The 22,500-nt window shown below is 48.8% G+C and overlaps 2 protein-coding genes across 2 annotated transcripts in view; both read left to right on the top strand.

Annotated features, from left to right (window-relative positions):
- Window positions 1–12,916, top strand: part of LOC128375865 (calpain-2 catalytic subunit-like) — an 18,173-nt gene extending 5,257 nt beyond the window's left edge. The window contains exons 3-21 of the mRNA XM_053336281.1: window positions 801–919; window positions 1,392–1,525; window positions 4,905–5,073; window positions 5,250–5,333; window positions 5,441–5,526; window positions 5,622–5,696; window positions 6,752–6,912; window positions 7,203–7,372; window positions 7,879–7,890; window positions 8,965–9,176; window positions 9,618–9,654; window positions 9,832–9,897; window positions 10,191–10,248; window positions 10,876–10,940; window positions 11,183–11,251; window positions 11,618–11,696; window positions 12,378–12,494; window positions 12,575–12,633; window positions 12,893–12,916. Coding sequence (XP_053192256.1) covers window positions 801–919; window positions 1,392–1,525; window positions 4,905–5,073; window positions 5,250–5,333; window positions 5,441–5,526; window positions 5,622–5,696; window positions 6,752–6,912; window positions 7,203–7,372; window positions 7,879–7,890; window positions 8,965–9,176; window positions 9,618–9,654; window positions 9,832–9,897; window positions 10,191–10,248; window positions 10,876–10,940; window positions 11,183–11,251; window positions 11,618–11,696; window positions 12,378–12,494; window positions 12,575–12,633; window positions 12,893–12,916 — 1,796 coding nt within the window. The remainder of the gene's footprint in view (window positions 1–800; window positions 920–1,391; window positions 1,526–4,904; window positions 5,074–5,249; window positions 5,334–5,440; window positions 5,527–5,621; window positions 5,697–6,751; window positions 6,913–7,202; window positions 7,373–7,878; window positions 7,891–8,964; window positions 9,177–9,617; window positions 9,655–9,831; window positions 9,898–10,190; window positions 10,249–10,875; window positions 10,941–11,182; window positions 11,252–11,617; window positions 11,697–12,377; window positions 12,495–12,574; window positions 12,634–12,892) is intronic.
- A 973-nt stretch (window positions 12,917–13,889) lies between these two features.
- The window catches only part of LOC128375833 (son of sevenless homolog 1-like), a 32,177-nt gene continuing 23,566 nt past the window's right edge, over window positions 13,890–22,500 (top strand). Inside the window, 6 exon segments of the mRNA XM_053336254.1 lie at window positions 13,890–14,453; window positions 18,124–18,249; window positions 18,738–18,869; window positions 18,953–19,117; window positions 20,653–20,874; window positions 21,389–21,532. Coding sequence (XP_053192229.1) covers window positions 14,367–14,453; window positions 18,124–18,249; window positions 18,738–18,869; window positions 18,953–19,117; window positions 20,653–20,874; window positions 21,389–21,532 — 876 coding nt within the window. The 5' untranslated portion in view covers window positions 13,890–14,366.

Here is a 22,500-nt window from a genome sequence, read left to right as displayed (position 1 = left end):
GCCCCCCCCCCCCGATCTGAACCCGAGCGGTGTTCTGTTATTGGACTTCTGTGCTCATCACGGATTGTCCATAACGAACACCATGTTCAAGCATAAGGGGGGGGGGGGGGGTCCATATGTGCACTTGGCACCAGGACACCCTAGGCCGCAGTTCGATGATTGACTTTGTAGTCGTGTGGTCGGACTTGCGGCCGCATGTCTTGGACACTCGGGTGGACACCAGCGGTGAGGGATGCCGTCAAGCTGAAGGAGGAGTCCTATAGGACCTTTTTGGCCTGTGGGACTTGCGGTGGTCGCTGAGGAGTTCGGTGATGCCATGGAGAACGACTTCCGGGCGACTTCAAAGAGATTCTGGACCATCCGGCGTCTCAGGAGGGGAAGCAGTGCATCGTCAACACTGTGTACGGTGGGGACGGTGTGCTGCTGACCTCGACTCGGGACGTTGTGGATCGGTGGAAGGAATACTTTGAAGATTGGCGGTTTGATTCCCGGCTCCTCCAGTCCACATGTCGATGTGTCCTTGGGCACTAAACCCCAAATTGCTCCCGTTGCTGCGCCAACAGTGTATGAATGGTTAAATTCCTCCTGATGAGCAGGTTGGCACCCTGCGTGGTAGCTCCTGCCATCAGTGTATGAATGTGTGTGAAAGGGTGAATGAGTCATGTCATGTAAAGCGCTTTGAGTGGTCGCAAAGACTAGAAAGGCGCTCTATAAGTACAGTCCATTTACCATTTACACACACACACACACACACACACACACACACACACGCTCTGATCATGTGACCTTCTCTTCATCAGGTGACTGCTGGTTATTGGCTGCCATCTCCTCTCTGACCCTTGACCCTCAGATCCTGAGTCGAGTCGTTCCTTCAGGTCAAAGCTTCACCTCTCAGTACGCTGGCATCTTCCACTTCCAGGTCATCCCACACACACACACACACACACACACACACACGCGCACACACACACACACACACACACACACACACACACACACACACACACACACACACACACACACTGATCTCAGTACGCTGGCATCTTCCACTTCCAGGTCATCACACACACACACACACACACACACACACACACACACACACACACACACACACACACACACACACACACACATACTCATCATTATAACACACACTGATCTCAGTACGCTGGCATCTTCCACTTCCAGGTCATCCCACACTCAGCAATGACAATAATGATAATAATTAAAGCTGCAAGCAGCGGTGAACAGGCCCTCGCCCCCCCCCCCCATGCTTGTTGGTTTACAGATACAATAGGGCTTCGTGCTGGTCAGCGCTCGGGCCCTAATAATAATAATAATAATAATAATAATAATAATAATAATAATAATAAGCCCGTGATGTGTTGCAGCTGTGGCAGTACGGGGAGTGGGTCGACGTGGTCGTTGACGACCGTCTGCCGACCAGAGACGGGAAGCTGCTGTTTGTTCATTCAGAGGAGGGTCGAGAGTTCTGGAGCGCTCTGCTGGAGAAAGCCTACGCCAAGTAACTGTTCACACTCATCATCTACTACATCTACTACAGAACATCATCATCATCATCATCATCATCACCATGATAATAAGCAGACTGAGCTTCACTGCTGAGTCCTTAGAGGAAGCCAGCAGTCAGGTTTTCCTCTCTGTGATCATTCCTCCTGTTCATCCTGAATATTAACAGTATTCAGTCATTTAAAGTCTCTGATCAGCTTCTATTGAGCTTCAGCAGTGTGAGTTACTATGGTAACCATAGTAACTATAGCAGTGTGAGTTACCATAGTTACTATAGTTATTATAGTAACCATAGTAACTATAGCAGTGTGAGTTAGTCATATCAGTGATATCTGACACATTTACAGTCTGTTTAGCATCAGATTCCCTCTTAGTGTTTCCTTCCTTCCCTCCTTCCTTCCTTCCCTCCCTCCTCTTAGTGTTTCCTGTTTTCTTTGATACTAAAAACACTGTAACGCTGAAACATAGAAGATGAAGATTTGACTCATTCAGACGCTGAAGCTTCATATTAGCTTCACATCAACTTTATAATCCATGTTTCCACAGAAGGAGACACTTCATGTTGGGATTAAACTTTGATAGAGTAAGAGGAACATTTGTCTTTTAGTTGGAGTTAAACCTGAAGTGTTTCTTGTTGAGCAGCGAGTGAATCAACTGACATGAGCAGAGCTGTTAGAGTTAGTGTTAGAGGGTTAGAGGGTTGGAGGGTTGGAGTCAGAGCTGTTGGAGGCGTGGAGGGTTGCAGGAGTGGAGGCATGGAGGGTTGGAGGAGTGGAGGGGTGGAGGGGTGGAGGTGTTTACAGGGTAAACAGTGGAAACATGGACCAGCCTGGAAAGCAAACACAGCGTCTGACTCAGCTCTTTATACACAGTCACACCTGCTGCTCTGATTTATTCACTTCCTGTTCCTTCTCGTCACCAGACGGTCGTTACCCTTCTTCACTTCCTGTTCCCTAACCCTAACCCTCGTCACCAGACGGTCGTTACCCTAACCTAACCCTTCAGATCTATCAGCTCCATCATCTTCACTTCCTGTTCCTTCTCGTCACCAGACGGTCGTTACCCTAACCCTTCAGATCAAACAGGTCGATTATCTTCACTTTCATTTCTCACACTAACAAACACTTTAACTGACGGTAGAGGAGCAGGTTTGGTCTGCAGGATGAGACACGAAACTGGGTCAGATACACAAGGGCGGGGTGGGGTGGGGGGGGTGGGGGGGGGGGGGAGAGGTCACACACAGGAAGTAAAGAGTAAGACTAAAGTGATTACAAAATAAAACAGGAAGTGAAGAGTGAGCAGCTGCTGGGAGTCAAAACTTTTCACTAAAGAATAAATATTATCTGACTCAGCTCATCTTTAGTTCTTCTACAACAAACAGAGTCACGCCCCCCCCCCCCCCACCAACCCCCCCCCCCCCGCTCAGTAATGAAGACACATAACTACACAGTGAGTTTATATCATCGTCTGTACAAACATCAGCTCAGTGTTTCTGTTCTTATTAAACACTCTGAAGACTCTTCTGTTGGTGTGATCACATGTTTCACCACTAGAGGGCGACAGAGGTCCGACTGTAACCTGCAGCAACCCAACCCTTCAGAGGTTCCACTTCTCTGTGTGATATTTAACCCTCCTGGTCCCTCAGGTCAAGGAAGGACAGGAGGGAGGAAGGAAGGAAGGAAGGAAGGAAGGAAGGAAGGAAGGAAGGAAGGAAGGAAGGAAGGAAGCAATGGGGAAGGAAGGAGTAAGCAGGGATGGAGGAAAAGAGGAAGGGAGGAAGGAGAGAAGGAAGGAAGGAATGAATAGGGAAGGAAGGAGGGAGGGATGTAGGAAAAGAGGAAGGAAAGAGAGAAGGAAAGGAGGAAGGAAGGAAGAAAGGAAGGAAGGAAGGAAGGAGTAAGCAGGGATGGAGGAAAAGAGGAAGGGAGGAAGGAGAGAAGGAAGGAAGAAAGGAAGGAATGAATAGGGAAGGAAGGAGGGAGGGATGTAGGAAAAGAGGAAGGAAAGAGAGAAGGAAAGGATGGAAGGAAAGGAGGAAGGAAGGAGGAGGGAGCAAAGAAAGAGGGAAGAAAGAAGGAACAGTCAAAAAAGATGGGGTCAATTTGACCCGGGAGGACGACAGGAGGGTTAAAATGACGCTGCAGGTTCCTGAGCTGTGATTCCTCTAAGTCTTTACATTTAGGTTCCTTCTAATGTTTTAACGGCTTCTTAACGTTTGACTCTTCTTCATATCGAGGCCTTTCAGCTGATTACACACACACTGGTTGTTATATTGGAGGTGCGTAGCTCTGTATGGCTGTTCAGAGGCAGTGGCATGATTACATTTACACATTGGTTGGCTCAGAATCAAAGGTTGAGGTATTTGAGACTTTTAGGCCCTACCCAGATAGCAAAACTCTTTTGGCCCATATCCGGCCCACACCTGACATGTTCATCCGGCCCACATACAGCATGGAATGATGGCACTTGGGCGGTCCGCTCATGTTTGCCAAAAGTGGGCCATAACCAAGCCATCACAATGCTAGAGGAAGGAAAGAAGGAAGGAAAGGAAGGAAGGAAGGAAGAAAGGAAGGAAGGAAGGAAGGAAGGAAAGGAGGGAAGAAGGAAGGAAAGGAGGAAGGAAGGGAAGCAAGGGAGGAAGAAGGAAGGAAAGGAAGGAGGGAGGAAGGAAGGTAGGAAGGAAAGGAGGGAAGAAGGAAGGAAAGGAGGGAAGAAGGAAGGAAAGGAGGGAAGAAGGAAGGAAAGGAAGGGAAACCCCCACTTGGGCAGTCCGCTCATGTTTGCCTAAAGTGGGCCATAACCAAGCCATCACAATGCCAGATGTCAACCAAAAACACACCAAATAAACCAGTTCGGCCAAGACTGGCCCAAATATGTTTCAACAAAGGTGGGCCAAGTATGTTTCCTTATATGTGGGCCTCTTTAGGCTCACATCCGGATTAGTCATTGCCATACTTGCCATATTTCGGCCAAAGATGGGCCATATTCGTTTTGTGATATTTGGCCCAGATGTAGCATTTACTACATGGGCCAGTTTAGGTTCACGTCTGTTTTGTCCGGGCCAGAAGAATGCCTACAGTGCCGGATCATTGCCTCAAGTGGCCCACATTCGCATGCTATCTGGGTAGTAAGCACCAAAAACACCACTTGACTAGTCAGACATTCACATCCTGCTTAGTAAATACACAATCTGAGTATGTATCACCGGCCTTTTGTTAAACTGACTCCAACTCTCCATCCTGAGATAAACCTTCCTCATGAAATGTGTAGTTTTAGTGTAGCAGCAGATATTTAACATGTTTAATGATCCTCACGTGTTCAGCACAGTGTTCATACAGACTGAGTGGGACTAAAGGAAGCTCTCCTCTCTGCAGAGTGAACAGCTCATACGAAGCTCTGACCGGAGGTTCCAGCATCGAGGGGTTTGAGGATTTCACCGGAGGGATCTCAGAGAGCTACGAGCTGAGAGCTGCTCCTCCCTTCCTGTTCCACATCATGAGGAAAGCTCTGAAGCTCGGCTCGCTGCTCGGCTGCTCCATCGACGTAAACAGCTGTTCACCACACAAACACAACTTCTTCTGCTGCTGGAAACAGAAAGAAATGAACCTCGACTCAACGTCTGCTTCTGCTGTTCTTCGGCTTTCAGCTGCTTCACACTGTCTTCATCACGTTTCCACTCATTCACTTTTACTAATTAAACTTTTCTGATTTTCTTCCAGATTTCGAGCTCGAGGGAGACGGAGAACATCACCAGCCAGAAGCTGGTCAAAGGTCACGCCTACTCCATCACTGCAGCCCGGCAGGTGAGGCATTCTGGGTAATAATCCCATAGCAGGTGAGGCATTCTGGGTAATAATCCCCCACACAGCTGCCGAGAGGTCAGAGGTCACGGTGATGTTTCGTCCTGCAGGTGCAGCACTTTGGTTCTCCGGTGGAGCTTCTGAGGATCAGGAACCCTTGGGGTCAGGTGGAGTGGACCGGAGCCTGGAGCGACGGGTGAGCTCTGGTCATCACACCTGTCAATCAATCAATCAACCAATCAATCAACCAGTGAGACCAGTGAGACCAGTCTAACCAGTGGTTGTGTCCAGGTCTAGAGAGTGGGACGGTGTGGATCCGGAGGAGAAGCAGCAGCTGGATCACCGCGCTGAGGACGGAGAGTTCTGGTGAGAGACCCGTAACAGCGTAACTCTTCTTCTTCTGTTGTCTCTCTGCAGGATGTCCTAACGCTGTTAACTCTTCTTCTGTTGTCTCTCTGCAGGATGTCCTAACGCTGTTAACTCTTCTTCTGTTGTCTCTCTGCAGGATGTCCTAACGCTGTTAACTCTTCTTCTTCTGTTGTCTCTCGGCAGGATGTCCTAACGCTGTTAACTCTTCTTCTGTTGTCTTTCTGCAGGATGTCCTAACGCTGTTAATTCTTCTTCTGTTGTCTTTCTGCAGGATGTCCTAACGCTGTTAATTCTTCTTCTGTTGTCTCTGCAGGATGTCCTAACGCTGTCAACTCTTCTTCTTCTGTTGTCTCTGCAGGATGTCCTAACGCTGTTAACTCTTCTTCTTCTGTTGTCTCTCGGCAGGATGTCCTAACGCTGTTAACTCTTCTTCTTCTGTTGTCTCTCTGCAGGATGTCCTAACGCTGTTAACTCTTCTTCTGTTGTCTCTCTGCAGGATGTCCTAACGCTGTTAACTCTTCTTCTTCTGTTGTCTCTGCAGGATGTCCTAACGCTGTTAACTCTTCTTCTGTTGTCTCTGCAGGATGTCCTAACGCTGTTAACTCTTCTTCTTCTGTTGTCTCTCGGCAGGATGTCCTAACGCTGTTAACTCTTCTTCTGTTGTCTTTCTGCAGGATGTCCTAACGCTGTTAACTCTTCTTCTTCTGTTGTCTCTGCAGGATGTCCTAACGCTGTTAACTCTTCTTCTTCTGTGGTCTCTCTGCAGGATGTCCTAACGCTGTTAACTCTTCTTCTTCTGTTGTCTCTGCAGGATGTCCTAACGCTGTTAACTCTTCTTCTTCTGTTGTCTTTCTGCAGGATGTCCTAACGCTGTTAACTCTTCTTCTGTTGTCTCTCTGCAGGATGTCCTAACGCTGTTAACTCTTCTTCTGTTGTCTCTCTGCAGGATGTCCTAACGCTGTTAATTCTTCTTCTTCTTCTTCTGTTGTCTCTGCAGGATGTCCTAACGCTGTTAATTCTTCTTCTTCTTCTTCTTCTGTTGTCTCTTGTAGGATGTCCTACTCCGACTTCCTGCGGCAGTTTTCCCGCCTCGACATCTGCAACCTGACGCCCGACAAGCTGAGCAGCGACGAGGTCGGCCGCTGGAGCTGCAGCGAGTTCGAAGGCTTGTGGAGGGTCGGCGCCACCGCTGGCGGCTGCAGGAACTACGCAGGTACAAAACTTTATTTATTCATATATCATTTACTTATGGATCTGATATTTAATCCTCTCCTCCTCCACTCCTCTCCTCTCCTCTCCTCTCCTCTCCTCTCCTCTCCTCTCCTCCTCCTCTCCTCTCCTCTCCTCTCCTCTCCTCTCCTCCTCCTCTCCTCTCCTCTCCTCTCCTCTCCTCTCCTCTCCTCTCCTCTCCTCCTCCTCTCCTCTCCTCCTCCTCTCTTCTCCTCTCCTCTCCTCTCCTCTCCTCTCCTCCTCCTCCTCTCCTCTCCTCCTCTCCTCGTGCAGCCACGTTCTGCTCAAACCCTCAGTTCTTTATCCGTCTCGACGACGTTGACGACGATCCTCACGACGGAGAGGACGGCTGCACCGTTCTGATTGGTCTGATGCAGAAAGACGCTCGCAGGGAGAGACGTTTCGGACGAGACCTAAACACCATCGGGTTTGCTATCTACGAGGTACACACACACACACACACACACACACACACACACACACACACACACAATCAATCAGGAGGGGAGTTCTGGTCCTCTGAAATGAGGCCAACCAGGAAGTAACTTAGAGCTGCATTCTATCAAAAGGCCACCAGGGGGCGACCATCTCTATACAAGTCAATGGAGAAGTAACTTAGAGCTGCATTCTATCAAAAGGCCACCAGGGGGCGACCGTCTCTATACAAGTCAATGGAGAAGTAACTTAGAGCTGCATTCTATCAAAAGGCCACCAGGGGGCGACCGTCTCTATACAAGTCAATGGAGAATTCACCAACTTCTCACTTGATTTCTAACCTCAGTAAACGTTTTCAAAATGTGTTTATGGTCTCAATCGCTAGTTTAAAGCCTTCTTCAATGCAGTATGATGTTCATTTGGGACATTTTGGCCTCCCTGATTTTATATGTGACGATAAAGCAGGGTATGCATTAGATCAGTGTCTGATCAGACTCTGTTTCTTCTTCTTCAGGTTCCAGATGAGGTGAGTTCAGAGGACAGGAAGTCCAACATGATGACATCACTGACTTATAAAACATGTGAAGAAGAAAAGAAACACAAACGTTCGTTATGTGAAAAAAAATTAACTTTTACACTCAGACTCTTCTTCTATGGTAGTATAACATTCAGACTCTTCTTCTGTGGTCAGTATAACGCTCAGACTCTTCTTCTATGGTAGTATAACATTCAGACTCTTCTTCTATGGTCAGTATAACATTCAGACTCTTCTTCTATGGTCAGTATAACGCTCAGACTCTTCTTCTGTGGTAGTATAACGCTCAGACTCTTCTTCTATGGTAGTATAACGCTCAGACTCTTCTTCTGTGGTAGTATAACATTCAGACTCTTCTTCTATGGTCAGTATAACATTCAGACTCTTCTTCTATGGTCAGTATAACGCTCAGACTCTTCTTCTATGGTAGTATAACGCTCAGACTCTTCTTCTGTGGTAGTATAACATTCAGACTCTTCTTCTATGGTCAGTATAACGCTCAGACTCTTCTTCTGTGGTAGTATAACACTTAGACTCTTCTTCTGTGGTAGTATAACGCTCAGACTCTTCTTCTGTGGTAGTATAACACTTAGACTCTTCTTCTGTGGTAGTATAACACTCAGACTCTTCTTCTGTGGTCAGTATAACACTTAGACTCTTCTTCTGTGGTAGTATAACGCTCAGACTCTTCTTCTGTGGTAGTATAACGCTCAGACTCTTCTTCTATGGTCAGTATAACGCTCAGACTCTTCTTCTGTGGTAGTATAACGCTCAGACTCTTCTTCTGTGGTAGTATAACACTCAGACTCTTCTTCTGTGGTCAGTATAACACTCAGACTCTTCTTCTGTGGTAGTATAACGCTCAGACTCTTCTTCTGTGGTAGTATAACACTCAGACTCTTCTTCTGTGGTAGTATAACACTCAGACTCTTCTTCTGTGGTAGTATAACACTCAGACTCTTCTTCTGTGGTCAGTATAACGCTCAGACTCTTCTTCTGTGGTAGTATAACACTCAGACTCTTCTTCTGTGTTAGTATAACGCTCAGACTCTTCTTCTGTGGTAGTATAAGGGCCGCAGTAACGTGCACCTGGGGCCGGACGTCCTGCTGAGGAGCAACGCTGTCGCTCGCAGTCAGAGTTTCATTAATCTGAGAGAAGTTTGCCAACGCTTCAAACTTCCTGCCGGAGAGTTCGTCATCGTTCCTTCAACCTTCGAACCGCATCGCAAAGGAAGCTTCATCCTCCGAGTGTTCACCGAGAAAGAAGCTACCGCCAGGTAGACTGGGAGGACTGGTTATACTGGTGTCAGACTGGTGTCAGACTGGTTAGACCGGTATCAGACTGGTATCAGACCGGTATCAGACTGGTTAGACCGGTATCAGACTGGTATCAGACTGGTATCAGACTGGTATCAGACTGGTATCAGACTGGTATCAGACTGGTATCAGACTGGTATCAGACTGGTGTCAGACTGGTATCAGACTGGTATCAGACTGGTATCAGACTGGTTAGACCGGTATCAGACTGGTTAGACCGGTATCAGACTGGTTAGACCGGTATCAGACTGGTATCAGACTGGTATCAGACTGGTGTCAGACTGGTATCAGACTGGTATCAGACTGGTCAGACTGGTCAGACTGGTATCAGACTGGTGTCAGACTGGTTATACTGGTGATGAAGATGAAAGTCTAAACTAACGTCTCTCTGCTTGTTTCAGTCCGATGGAGGAAGACGTGAACGCCGACATCCACGAGGTTCAAATCAAATATCTTCATATTCATGTCTGGTTAAAATAAGACTGATAGTAACCGTTAGTAACCGATAGTAACCGATAGTAACCGATAGTAACCGTTAGTAACCGTTGGTAACCGATAGTAACCGATAGTAACCGTTAGTAACCGATAGTAATAACTGTTTCTGTTTCCTCTCAGCCTGAAGTCGGACACAACGACGTCGATCCTCACTTCAAACGTCTCTTTGTTCACATCGCTGGAAACGTAACTGCTGATTGGACGGATCTGTTCTCTTTCCTCTGTCCTTCTTTCCTACCTTCCTTTCTTCCTTCCTTCCTTCCTTCCTCTCCTTCCTCCCTCCTTTCCTTCCTTCTTCCTTCTTTCCTTTCCTCCCTTCCTCTCCTTCCTCCCTCCTTTCCTCCCTTCCTCTCCTTCCTCCCTCCTTTCCTTCCTTCTTCCTTCTTTCCTTTCCTCCCTTCCTTTCCTTCCTCCCTCCTTTCCTTCCTTCTTTCCTTTCCTCCCTTCCTCTGCTGATTGGTTTCTTTCTGTTTTTTCAGGACTCTGAGATTTCGGCTCCGGAGCTCCAACAGATCTTGGACAGAGTGATCTCTCAGAGTAAGAACAGCTGATCCGTCTGTTTCCATGGTGATCTGAAGCTCTGTGTTAAACTCTGAATCTGTTTCCATGGTGATCTGAAGCTCTGTGTTAAACTCTGAATCTGTTTCCATGGTGATCTGAAGCTCTGTGTTAAACTCTGAATCTGTTTCCATGGTGATCTGAAGCTCTGTGTTAAACTCTGAATCTGTTTCCATGGTGATCTGAAGCTCTGTGTTAAACTCTGAATCTGTTTCCATGGTGATCTGGAGCTGCTGCCGTTATATGAATCCGTTTCCATGGTGATCTGAAGCTGCTGCCGTTATATGAATGTGTTTCCATGGTGATCTGAAGCTGCTGTCGTTGAATGAATCTGTTTCCATGGTGATCTGAAGCTGCTGTCGGTGAATGAATCTGTTTCCATGGTGATCTGAAGCTGCTGTCGGTGAATGAATCTGTTTCCATGGTGATCTGAAGCTGCTGCCGTTAAATGAATCCGTTTCCATGGTGATCTGAAACTGCTGCCGTTAAATGAAACCGTTTCCATGGTGATCTGAAGCTGCTGTCGTTAAATGAATCTGTTTCCATGGTGATCTGAAGCTGTTGTTTCCATGGTGATCTGAAGCTGCTGTCGTTGTGTGTTTCAAGGATCTGATGTTAAAACTGAAGGTTTTAGTCTACAGACCTGCCGCAACATCATCAGCCTGATGGACGTATCCTTCACATCATGGGGGGGGGGTTTCACCTCACATCATTATCAGGGCCGAGACAGACAGACAGACAGACAGGCAGATAGACAGACAGACAGACAGACAGACAGACAGACAGACAGGTAGACAGACAGACAGACAGACAGACAGACAGACAGACAGACAGGCAGACAGACAGACAGACAGACAGACAGACAGACAGGCAGACAGACAGGTGTATATTTGGACCTTTGACTGTCTCCCAGATGGACAGCAGCTCTAAACTGGGTTTGGTGGAGTTTCACGCCGTGTGGACAAAGATTCAGAGATACCTGGTGAGTCTGCCTGTCGCCGTGGTAACAGTCTAACCAACAGGCTGCCTGTCGCCGTGGTAACAGTCAACCAACAGGCTGCCTGTCGCCGTGGTAACAGTCAACCAACCAGTTGCCTGTCGCCGTGGTAACAGTCTAACCAACAGGCTGCCTGTCGCCGTGGTAACAGTCTAACCAACAGGCTGCCTGTCGCCGTGGTAACAGTCTAACCAACAGGCTGCCTGTCGCCGTGGTAACAGTCTAACCAACAGGCTCCCTTACATTATTATATTATTCTAGTGTTCTAGTGTTCTAGTGTTCTAGTGTTCTATGTGATCTTGTGTTCTAGTGTTCTAGTGTTCTATGTGATCTTGTTCTCTGTGTTTGTAGGAGATCTTTAAGAGTCACGACTCAGACGGTTCTGGTACGATGAGCAGCCACGAGATGAGAGCAGCTCTGAGTGAAGCCGGTACGATTCATCCAGATCAGGTTCCTTCAGGTTCCTTCAGGTTCCTTCAGATTCCTGGAGGTTCCTGGAGGTTCCTTTAGGCTCCTTCAGGTCCCTTCAGGCTCCTTCAGGTCCCTTCAGGTCCCTTCAGATTCCTGGAGGTTCCTGGAGGTTCCTTCAGGCTCCTTCAGGTCCCTTCAGGCTCCTGGAGGTTCCTTCAGGTCCCTTCAGGTCCCTTCAGGTTCCTGGAGGTTCCTTCAGGTTCCTTCAGGTCCCTTCAGGTCCCTTCAGATTCCTGGAGGTTCCTGGAGGTTCCTTCAGGCTCCTTCAGGTCCCTTCAGGCTCCTGGAGGTTCCTTCAGGTTCCTTCAGGCTCCTTCAGGTTCCTTCTGAAGGGTTTAATAGTTAGTTGTGTTTGACCTTCAGCGCCTCCTGCTGGCGGCTCAGTAATATTTAATATCTATCATTCTACTGTGGTTACACCATTTGACATTTTGTGGTTACACCATGTGACATTTTGTGGTTACACCATGTGACATTTTGTGGTTACACCATTTGACATGTTCAGGAGCATTCAGTCTTTTGGTATAAAATGGGTCAAATGTGATTTCAAATCTCTCTTATTGATCTTTTTTTAATATATTGATTATATTGAAGTGGTCGTAACCTCCATGATGTCTTGCTGCGGACTAAATGTTTTCAGGGTTCCAGGTGAACTCGGTGGTTCTCCAGGAGATCGTCGGTCGATACGCTGACGATAGTTACGCCATCGACTTCGACTGTTTCATCGGCTGCTTGATCCGTCTGGAGATGCTCTTCAGTGAGTCATTAGTTATTAATACTAACCCTAATAATCACTTTATCGGCTCGGCTGTGTAACGTTTGATTTCTTCTCATCAGGAATGTTTCACACTCTGGATCCGAAGCAGCGTGGGACCATCCAGCTGGACCTGCAGCAGGTAACCTTCATCACCTTCATCATCTTCATCTTCATCATCATCATCACCATCATCACCTTCACCTTTATCATCACCTTCACCTTCATCACCTTCACCTTTATCATCACCTTCATCACCTTCACCTTTATCATCACCTTCACCTTCATCATCACCATCACCTTCACCTTCATCATCTTCATCTTTATCATCATCATCATCTTCACCTTCATCATCATCATCATCACCTTCATCTTCATCTCTCTCCTCTCTCTCTCTGCAGTGGCTCTGCCTCGCCATCAACTGACCGCTGCTCCAGGTGCATGCTGGGAGACGCTGCTCCAGGTGCATGCTGGGAGACGCTGCTCCAGGTGCATGCTGGGAGACGCTGCTCCAGGTGCATGCTGGGAGACGCTGCTCCAGGTGCATGCTGGGAGATTTCAGCTGCTGACTGCAAAGTTTCAAAATGTTTCTGATTTAAGTTTAATTAAAAATATTCATCTTATCATCAAATGACCAATAAACTTCATTCACCGTCCGGCACTTCCTGTTTTTATTAAAGAAACATTTCAACATGTTTATATTTTACATCTTAACTTCTGATCAGAGACACGGAGCCGATATCAGTCATGAGTTAATAGTTAATAAACCATATAAAACATTTATGAGATTAAAGTCTAACAGTGTTTCATAGTCTGCAGAGACGCTGCTCGTCTGAATATACACTCACACACACACTTACACACACACATACACACACACACACATACACACACACACACTCACACACACACACTCACTTACACACACACACACACACACACACACTAACACACAGACACATACACACTCACACACACACACACACACACACACACACACACACACTCACACACACACACTCACTTACACACACACACACACACACACACACACACACTCACACACACACACACACACACACACACACACATACACACTCACTTACACACACACACAGTATAAATACTTCTTAAATCTGAGAGTCTCTGCTGACTCTGATCATTAAACTAGAACCAACCACAGCAGCGGGTCAGAACTCATTAATATTAATATAAATACAACATATAGACTAAAAGTAGAGCACGTGACCCTGCTGCAGGTTCAGGTGGAGCTGCAGTACCTCCGCTGGCCGCCAGGGGGAGGGGCCGCAGACGTCATTCAGAGCCCCGCCCATCTACGTCAGGACCTGCCCACTGCGCATGCGCATCCGCTCCAGTCTACGGTACCGCACACCGGAGTCACAACAACCGCCCGCCGCTCACCGTGACCGGCCGTTAGCTCGGTGACTGTCCGCCTGCCAGGAGGCCGGGACCGGGGAAGCTCTGAGAGAGACACCGGAGCCCGAACCCCGGAGGACCGGACAGCAAGGGCCCGGTACCGGAGCCGGGGCCCGGGGCCGGTAGAATGAGCACCGGGGAACCTACATGCTAACAGGCTAACCGTGTCCCGGTGCTGTCGGTATGGATCGGTTAACGGTCACCGCGCTCCAGTCCCGGTAAACCCAAACACAGCTAACAGCTAGCTGCTAGCCGCGGAGCTACCGGGCAGCTGCGGAACATCTGGCCGCAGATAGGATGCTCTTAGAGCGGGCAGCTGCTCCGGAGGATCGGCCTGAGGCTCCCCGCTGCTCCCGCCCCACAGCTCCCGCAGCAGCTCACGCACCGCCCCGCACAGCGTGCATGTAAACCGGAGCACCGTGCGCGTGTCCCGCAGCCATGCAGGCGACTCAGCTGCAGTACGATTTCTTTACCGAGGAGAACGCGCCGAAATGGAAGAACCTGCTGGTTCCTTCACTGGAGAAGGTACCTGTCTGTCTGCTACCTGTCTGTCTGTCTGTCTGTCTGTCTGCTACCTGTCTGTCTGTCTGTCTGTCTGTCTGCTACCTGTCTGTCTGCTGTCTGCTACCTGCCTGTCTGTCTGTCTGCTACCTGTCTGTCTGTCTGTCTGTCTGTCTGCTACCTGTCTGTCTGTCTGTCTGTCTGTCTGTCTGTCTGCTACCTGTCTGTCTGCTACCTGTCTGTCTGTCTGCTACCTGTCTGTCTGTCTGTCTGCTACCTGTCTGTCTGTCTGTCTGTCTGCTACCTGTCTGTCTGTCTGTCTGTCTGCTACCTGTCTGTCTGTCTGCTACCTGTCTGTCTGCTACCTGTCTGTCTGCTACCTGTCTGTCTGTCTGTCTGTCTGTCTGTCTGTCTGTTACCTGTCTGTCTGTCTGTCTGTCTGCTACCTGTCTGTCTGTCTGTCTGCTACCTGTCTGTCTGTCTGTCTGTCTGTCTGCTACCTGTCTGTCTGTCTGTCTGTCTGTCTGTCTGTCTGTCTGTCTGTCTGTCTGCTACCTGTCTGTCTGCTACCTGTCTGTCTGTCTGCTACCTGTCTGTCTGTCTGTCTGCTACCTGTCTGTCTGTCTGTCTGTCTGCTACCTGTCTGTCTGTCTGCTACCTGTCTGTCTGCTACCTGTCTGTCTGTCTGTCTGTCTGTCTGTTACCTGTCTGTCTGTCTGTCTGTCTGCTACCTGTCTGTCTGCTACCTGTCTGTCTGTCTGTCTGTCTGTCTGTCCACCTGTCTGTCTGCTACCTGTCTGTCTGTCTGTCTGCAACCTGTCTGTCTGCTACCTGTCTGACTGTCTGTCTGTCTGTCTGTCTGTCCACCTGTCTGTCTGCTACCTGTCTGTCTGTCTGCTCACCTGTCTGTCTGTCTGTCTGTCTGTCTGCCTGTCTGTCTGCTACCTGTCTGTCTGTCTGTCTGTCTGCTACCTGTCTGTCTGTCTGTCTGTCTGCTACCTGTCTGTCTGTCTGTCTACCTGTCTGTCTGTCTGTCTGTTACCTGTCTGTAGAACATCAGACTGTAGAACATCAGACTACAGAACATCAGACGGTAGAACATCAGACTACAGACTGTAGAACATCAGACTACAGAACATCAGACTGTAGAACATCAGACGGTAGAACACCAGACGGTAGAACATCAGACTGTTGAACATCAGACTGTAGAACATCAGACTGTAGAACATCAGACTGTAGAACATCAGACTACAGAACATCAGACTGTAGAACATCAGACTACAGAACATCAGACTGTAGAACATCAGACGGTAGAACACCAGACTGTAGAACATCAGACTGTAGAACATCAGACTGTAGAACATCAGACTATAGAACACCAGACTGTAGAACATCAGACTGTAGAACATCAGACTACAGAACATCAGACTGTAGAACATCAGACTGTAGAACATCAGACTACAGAACATCAGACTGTAGAACATCAGACTGTAGAACATCAGACTACAGAACACCAGACTGTAGAACATCAGACTGTAGAACATCAGACTGTAGAACATCAGACTGTAGAACATCAGACTGTAGAACATCAGACTGTAGAACATCAGACTACAGAGCATCAGATGGTAGAACATCAGACTGTAGAACGTAGAACATCAGACTGTAGAACATCAGACTGTAGAACATCAGACGGTAGAACATCAGACATCAGAACGTAGAACATCAGACACCAGACTACAGAACATCAGACGGTAGAACATCAGACTACAGAGCATCAGACTGTAGAACATCAGACTGTAGAACATCAGACTGTAGAACATCAGACTACAGAACATCAGACGGTAGAACATCAGACTACAGAGCATCAGACTGTAGAACATCAGACATCAGAACGTAGAACATCAGACTGTAGAACATCAGACTGTAGAACATCAGACTGTAGAACATCAGACTACAGAGCATCAGACTGTAGAACATCAGACTGTAGAACATCAGACGGTAGAACATCAGACTACAGAACATCAGAACGTAGAACATCAGACTGTAGAACATCAGACGGTAGAACATCAGAACGTAGAACAAAGTGTTCTCAGGTGATGAAGTCAGTTTGTTTTTGGTCAAACAGAAACCTGCATGTTAATGTGTTCACACACAACTCACCTGCATACACACACACACACACACACACACACACCTGTACCTTACACACACTCACACACACACACACACACACATATACACACACACACACACACACACACACACACACACACACACACACACACACACACACACCTGTACCTTACCTTGTGTTGATGAATCATGTGTTTCTGTTCTTCAGTCCGTCTCAGCTGTTACCACCTGTCTACCTGAGAGGGGTCAGGGGTCAGGTCCTGTCTACCTGAGAGGGGTCAGGGGTCAGGTCCTGTCTACCTGTGAGGGGTCAGGGGTCAGGTCCTGTCTACCTGAGAGGGGTCAGGGGTCAGGTCCTGTCTACCTGTGAGGGGTCAGGGGTCAGGTCCTGTCTACCTGTGAGGGGTCAGGGGTCAGGTCCTGTCTACCTGAGAGGGGTCAGGGGTCAGGTCCTGTCTACCTGTGAGGGGTCAGGGGTCAGGTCCTGTCTACCTGTGAGGGGTCAGGGGTCAGGTCCTGTCTACCTGAGAGGGGTCAGGGGTCAGGTCCTGTCTACCTGTGAGGGGTCAGGGGTCAGGTCCTGTCTACCTGTGAGGGGTCAGGGGTCAGGTCCTGTCTACCTGAGAGGGGTCAGGGGTCAGGTCCTGTCTACCTGTGAGGGGTCAGGGGTCAGGTCCTGTCTACCTGTGAGGGGTCAGGGGTCAGGTCCTGTCTACCTGTGAGGGGTCAGGGGTCAGGTCCTGTCTACCTGAGAGGGGTCAGGGGGATCAGCTCTGAGGGTTAGGGGGGTTAGGGTCAGGTTGGAAACACTGGGAGACATTTCATGAACCAAACAATTAATTAATTATATGGAATAAATATGATATTATAAATGTGGTTAGAAGAGTTTAATGACTGATGAAGAGTTTCCTCAGAGATGATCAGTAACCTGATCACTGGGTAGAGAACCCGCCCCGTGTGTTGAGGCCACCGTCCCCACTGCAGGTGAATCCCACACCGAGCGGTCCTATCCTGCATGTCACTCCCCCCCTCCCTGCCTCCAGTTTCCTGTCTGTCTCTACTAACCTGTCTATCTCTACTAACCTGTCTATCTCTACTAACCTGTCTATCTCTACTAACCTGTCTATCTCTACTAACCTGTCTATCTCTACTAACCTGTCTGTATCTACTAACCTGTCTGTCTCTACTAACCTGTCTCTCTCTACTAACCTGAACATTAAAAGGCAAAAAGCCCCAAAAAATATATTAAAACAAATAATAGTAACCTGAACCCGTCCTGATCCAGCAGGTATCTGACTGCTGCACCAGCTGCAGCGGGCCAGCAGGGGGCAGCAGAGCAGCCATTAATAATCAGGTCAAACGTCTGCAGATAACACAAGACTCACTCTCTGTGTGTGTGTGTGTGTGTGTGTGTGTGTGTGTGTGTGTGTGTGTGTGTGTGTGTGGTTGTGTGTGTGTGTGTGTGTGTGTGTGTGTGTGTGTGTGTGTGTGTGTGGTTGTGTGTGTGTGTGTGTGTGTGTGTGTGTGTGTGTGTGTGTGTGTGTGTGTGTGTGTGTTGCAGGTACTGAAGCAGGTGCATCCTAACCTGATCTCCCAGCAGGAGGCGCTGCAGTACATTGAAAACTTGATCCTGCAGCTGATCAGCATGCTGTGTCAGGCTCAGCCACGCAGTGTGCAGGATGTGGAGGTAACACACACACACACACAGACACACACACACACACATACAGATACACACAGACACACACACATACACACGCACACACATACACATACATACACACACAGATACACACACACAAACAGTCCAGCTCTCTCAGATGGGAGGGGTTGGAGCTCAGAGCTGAGGCCAGAGAAGCACAGCCTTCCTTTTTGACAGAATGCTAGTCTGGAGACACCACACACACACACATACACACATACACACACACACACACACACACACACACACACACACACACACACACACACACACACACAGACAGTCCAGCTCTCTCAGATGGGAGGGGTTGGAGGCCAGAGAAGCACAGCCTTCCTTTTTGACCAGATAGAATGCCAGTCTGGAGACACCCACACATACACACATACACACACACACACACACACACACATACATAATGATAAAAGTGGGTCAGTCCAGATGTTGACCCCCCCCGTCCCCCCCCCCCGTCTCAGGAGCGCGTGCAGAAGAGTTTTCCTCACCCGATCGATAAGTGGGCGATCGCTGACGCTCAGGCCGCCATCGAGAGGAGGAAGAGGAGGAACCCGTTGGCTCTACCTGTCGACAAGATCCACCCGCTGCTGAAGGTAAGACCACTTCATCATCACCACCACCTTCATCACCCCCCACACACACCTGACTACATCTCCCATGATGCCTTGTGCTGCAGGAGGTGCTGGGCTATAAGATCGACCACCAGGTGTCAGTGTACATGGTGGCAGTGCTGGAGTACATCTCTGCTGACATCCTGAAGCTCGCTGGGAACTACGTCAGGAACATCCGACATTACGAGATCTCCCAGCAGGACATCACTGTGGCCATGTGTGCAGACAAGGTACCTGAGACACACCTGAGACACACCTGAGACACACCTGACACACCTGAGACACACCTGACACACACCTGAGACACACCTGAGACACACCTGACACACCTGAGACACACCTGAGACACACCTGAGACACACCTGACACACCTGAGACACCTGAGACATTCCTGAGACACTCCTGACACACCTGAGACACACCTGAGACCCACCTGACACACCTGAGACACACCTGAGATACACCAGACACACCTGACACACACCTGAGACACTCTTGACACACCTGACACACCTGAGACATTCCTGAGACACTCCTGACACACCTGAGATACACCTGAGATACACCTGAGACACACCTGAGACACACCTGAGACACCTGAGACACACCTGACACACCTGAGACACACCTGACACACCTGAGACACCTGAGACACTCCTGACACACCTGAGACACACCTGAGACACACCTGAGACACACCTGAGACACATCTGACACACACCTGAGACACTCCTGACACACCTGAGACACATCTGACACACACCTGAGATACACCTGAGACACACCTGACACACCTGAGACACACCTGAGACACACCTGAGACACACCTGAGACACACCTGAGACACTCCTGACACACCTGACACACACCTGAAACACCTGAGACACACCTGACACACACCTGACACACACCTGACACACCTGACACACACCTGACACACACCTGAGACACCCGAGACACACCTGAGACACATGTGACACACCTGAGATACACCTGACACACCTGAGACACACCTGAGACACACCTGAGACACACCTGAGATACACCTGAGACACACCTGAGACACACCTGAGACACACCTGACACACACCTGACACACACCTGACACACACCTGACACACACCTGAGACACACCTGAGACACCTGAGACACTCCTGACACACACCTGACACACACCTGACACACCTGAGACACACCTGAGATACACCTGACACACCTGAGACACACCTGAGACACTCCTGAGACACTCCTGAGACACACCTGAGACACACCTGAGACACACCTGAGACACATGAGACAAACCTGAGACACCTGAGACACACCTGAGTCACTCCTTACACACTCCTGACACACACCTGAGACACACCTGACACACTCCTGAGACACACCTGAGACACGCCTGAGACACACCTGAGACACACCTGACACACCTGAGACACACCTGACACACACCTGAGACACACCTGAGACACACCTGAGACACGCCTGAGACACACCTGACACACCTGAGAGACCTAAGACACACGCCCCACACGTCACCTGTCTGTGCCTCACCTGTCTGTGTCTTACCTGTCTGTGTCTCACCTGTCTGTGTCTTACCTGTCTGTGTCTCACCTGTCTGTGTCTCACCTGTCTGTGTCTCACCTGTCTGTGCCTCACCTGTCTTTGTCTCACCTGTCTGTGTCTCACCTGTCTGTGCATCACCTGTCTGTGTCTCACCTGTCTGTGTCTCACCTGTCTTTGCCTCACCTGTCTGTGTGTCCAGGTGCTGATGGACATGTTCCACCAGGACCAGGATGAGGATGACATGGTGGGCTTCTTCTTCCCTCTGATTGACGAGGAGCCGTCAGACATCGAGGAGATGAACTATAACGAGCTGATGAGAAGCTTCATGTCTGATCTACGACGGTACCTGAGACAGCTCAACCTCATCATCAAGGTGTTCAGAGAGCCCTTCACCTCCAGCCCCATGCTCTTCTCTCAACACGTACGTATGACTCACCTGTACTCACCTGTACTCACTAACACTCACCTGTACTCACCTGTACTCACTAACACTCACTAACACTCACCTGTACTCACCTGTACTCACTAACACTCACCTGTACTCACTAACACTCACTAACGCTCACCTGTACTCACCTGTACTCACACTCACCCTCACCTGTACTCACTAACGCTCACCTGTACTCACTAACGCTCACCTGCACTCACCTGCACTCACCTGTACTCACCTGTACTCACCTGTACTCAGCTGTACTCACCTGTACTCACTAACACTCACCTGTACTCAGCTGTACTCACTAACACTCACCTGTACTCAGCTGTACTCACTAACATTCACCTGTACTCACTAACACTCACTAACATTCACCTGTACTCACTAACACTCACCTGTTCTCACCTGTACTCACTTACACTCACCTGTACTCACTTACACTCACCTGTACTCACCTGTACTCACCTGATCAGACTGATTGATTACCTGTGGTGTCTCTCAGGACGTGGACAGTATCTTCAGCCGGATCGTTGATATCCACGAGGTGACGGTGAAGCTGATCGGTCTGCTGGAGGACACGGTGGAGATGACCGACGAGGACAACTCTCACCCTCTGGTGGCCAGCTGCTTCGAGGACCTGGCTGAGGTCTGTCTGTGGGGGGGAGTGGTTGGTTGGTTGGTTGGTTGGTTGGTTGAGTGGTTGGTTGAGTGGTTGGTTGGTTCGTTGGTTGGTTGGTTGAGTGGTTGGTTGGTTGGTTGAGTGGTTGGTTGGTTGGTTGAGTGGTTGGTTGGTTGGTTGGTTGAGTGGTTGGTTGGTTGGTTGGTTGAGTGATTGGTTGGTTGGTTGGTTGGTTGAGTGATTGGTTGGTTGGTTGAGTGATTGGTTGGTTGGTTGGTTGAGTGATTGGTTGGTTGGTTGGTTGGTTGATTGATTGACTGGTTGGTTGGTTGAGTGGTTGGTTGGTTGGTTGAGTGAGTGATTGGTTGGTTGGTTGGTTGGTTGAGTGAGTGATTGGTTGATTGAGTGGTTGGTTGGTTGGTTGGTTGGTTGGTTGGTTGGTTGGTTGGTTGGTTGGTTGGTTGGTTGGTTGATTGGTTGGTTGATTGGTTGAGTGATTGGTTGGTTGATTGATTGGTTGGTTGAGTGATTGGTTGGTTGGTTGGTTGGTTGGTTGGTTGGTTGGTTGAGTGATTGGTTGGTTCATTGATTGGTTGGTTGAGTGATTGGTTGGTTGGTTGGTTGAGTGATTGGTTGGTTGGTTGGTTGGTTGGTTGGTTGGTTGATTGGTTGGTTGGTTGAGTGATTGGTTGGTTGGTTGGTTGGTTGGTTGATTGGTTGGTTGGTTGGTTGGTTGGTTGGTTGGTTGGTTGGTTGGTTGGTTGATTGAGTGATTGGTTGGTTGGTTGGTTGAGTGATTGGTTGGTTGGTTGGTTGGTTGGTTGGTTGGTTGGTTGGTTGATTGGTTGGTTGAGTGATTGGTTGGTTGATTGGTTGATTGGTTGGTTGGTTGGTTGGTTGGTTGAGTGATTGGTTGATTGGTTGGTTGGTTGAGTGATTGGTTGGTTGGTTGAGTGATTGGTTGGTTGGTTGAGTGATTGGTTGGTTGGTTGGTT

The sequence above is a fragment of the Scomber japonicus genome, chromosome 2 (assembly GCF_027409825.1).
Source record: "Scomber japonicus isolate fScoJap1 chromosome 2, fScoJap1.pri, whole genome shotgun sequence".
In the NCBI taxonomy this organism is placed as follows: domain Eukaryota; kingdom Metazoa; phylum Chordata; class Actinopteri; order Scombriformes; family Scombridae; genus Scomber; species Scomber japonicus.
This window is presented reverse-complemented; position numbering and strand designations above follow the sequence as displayed.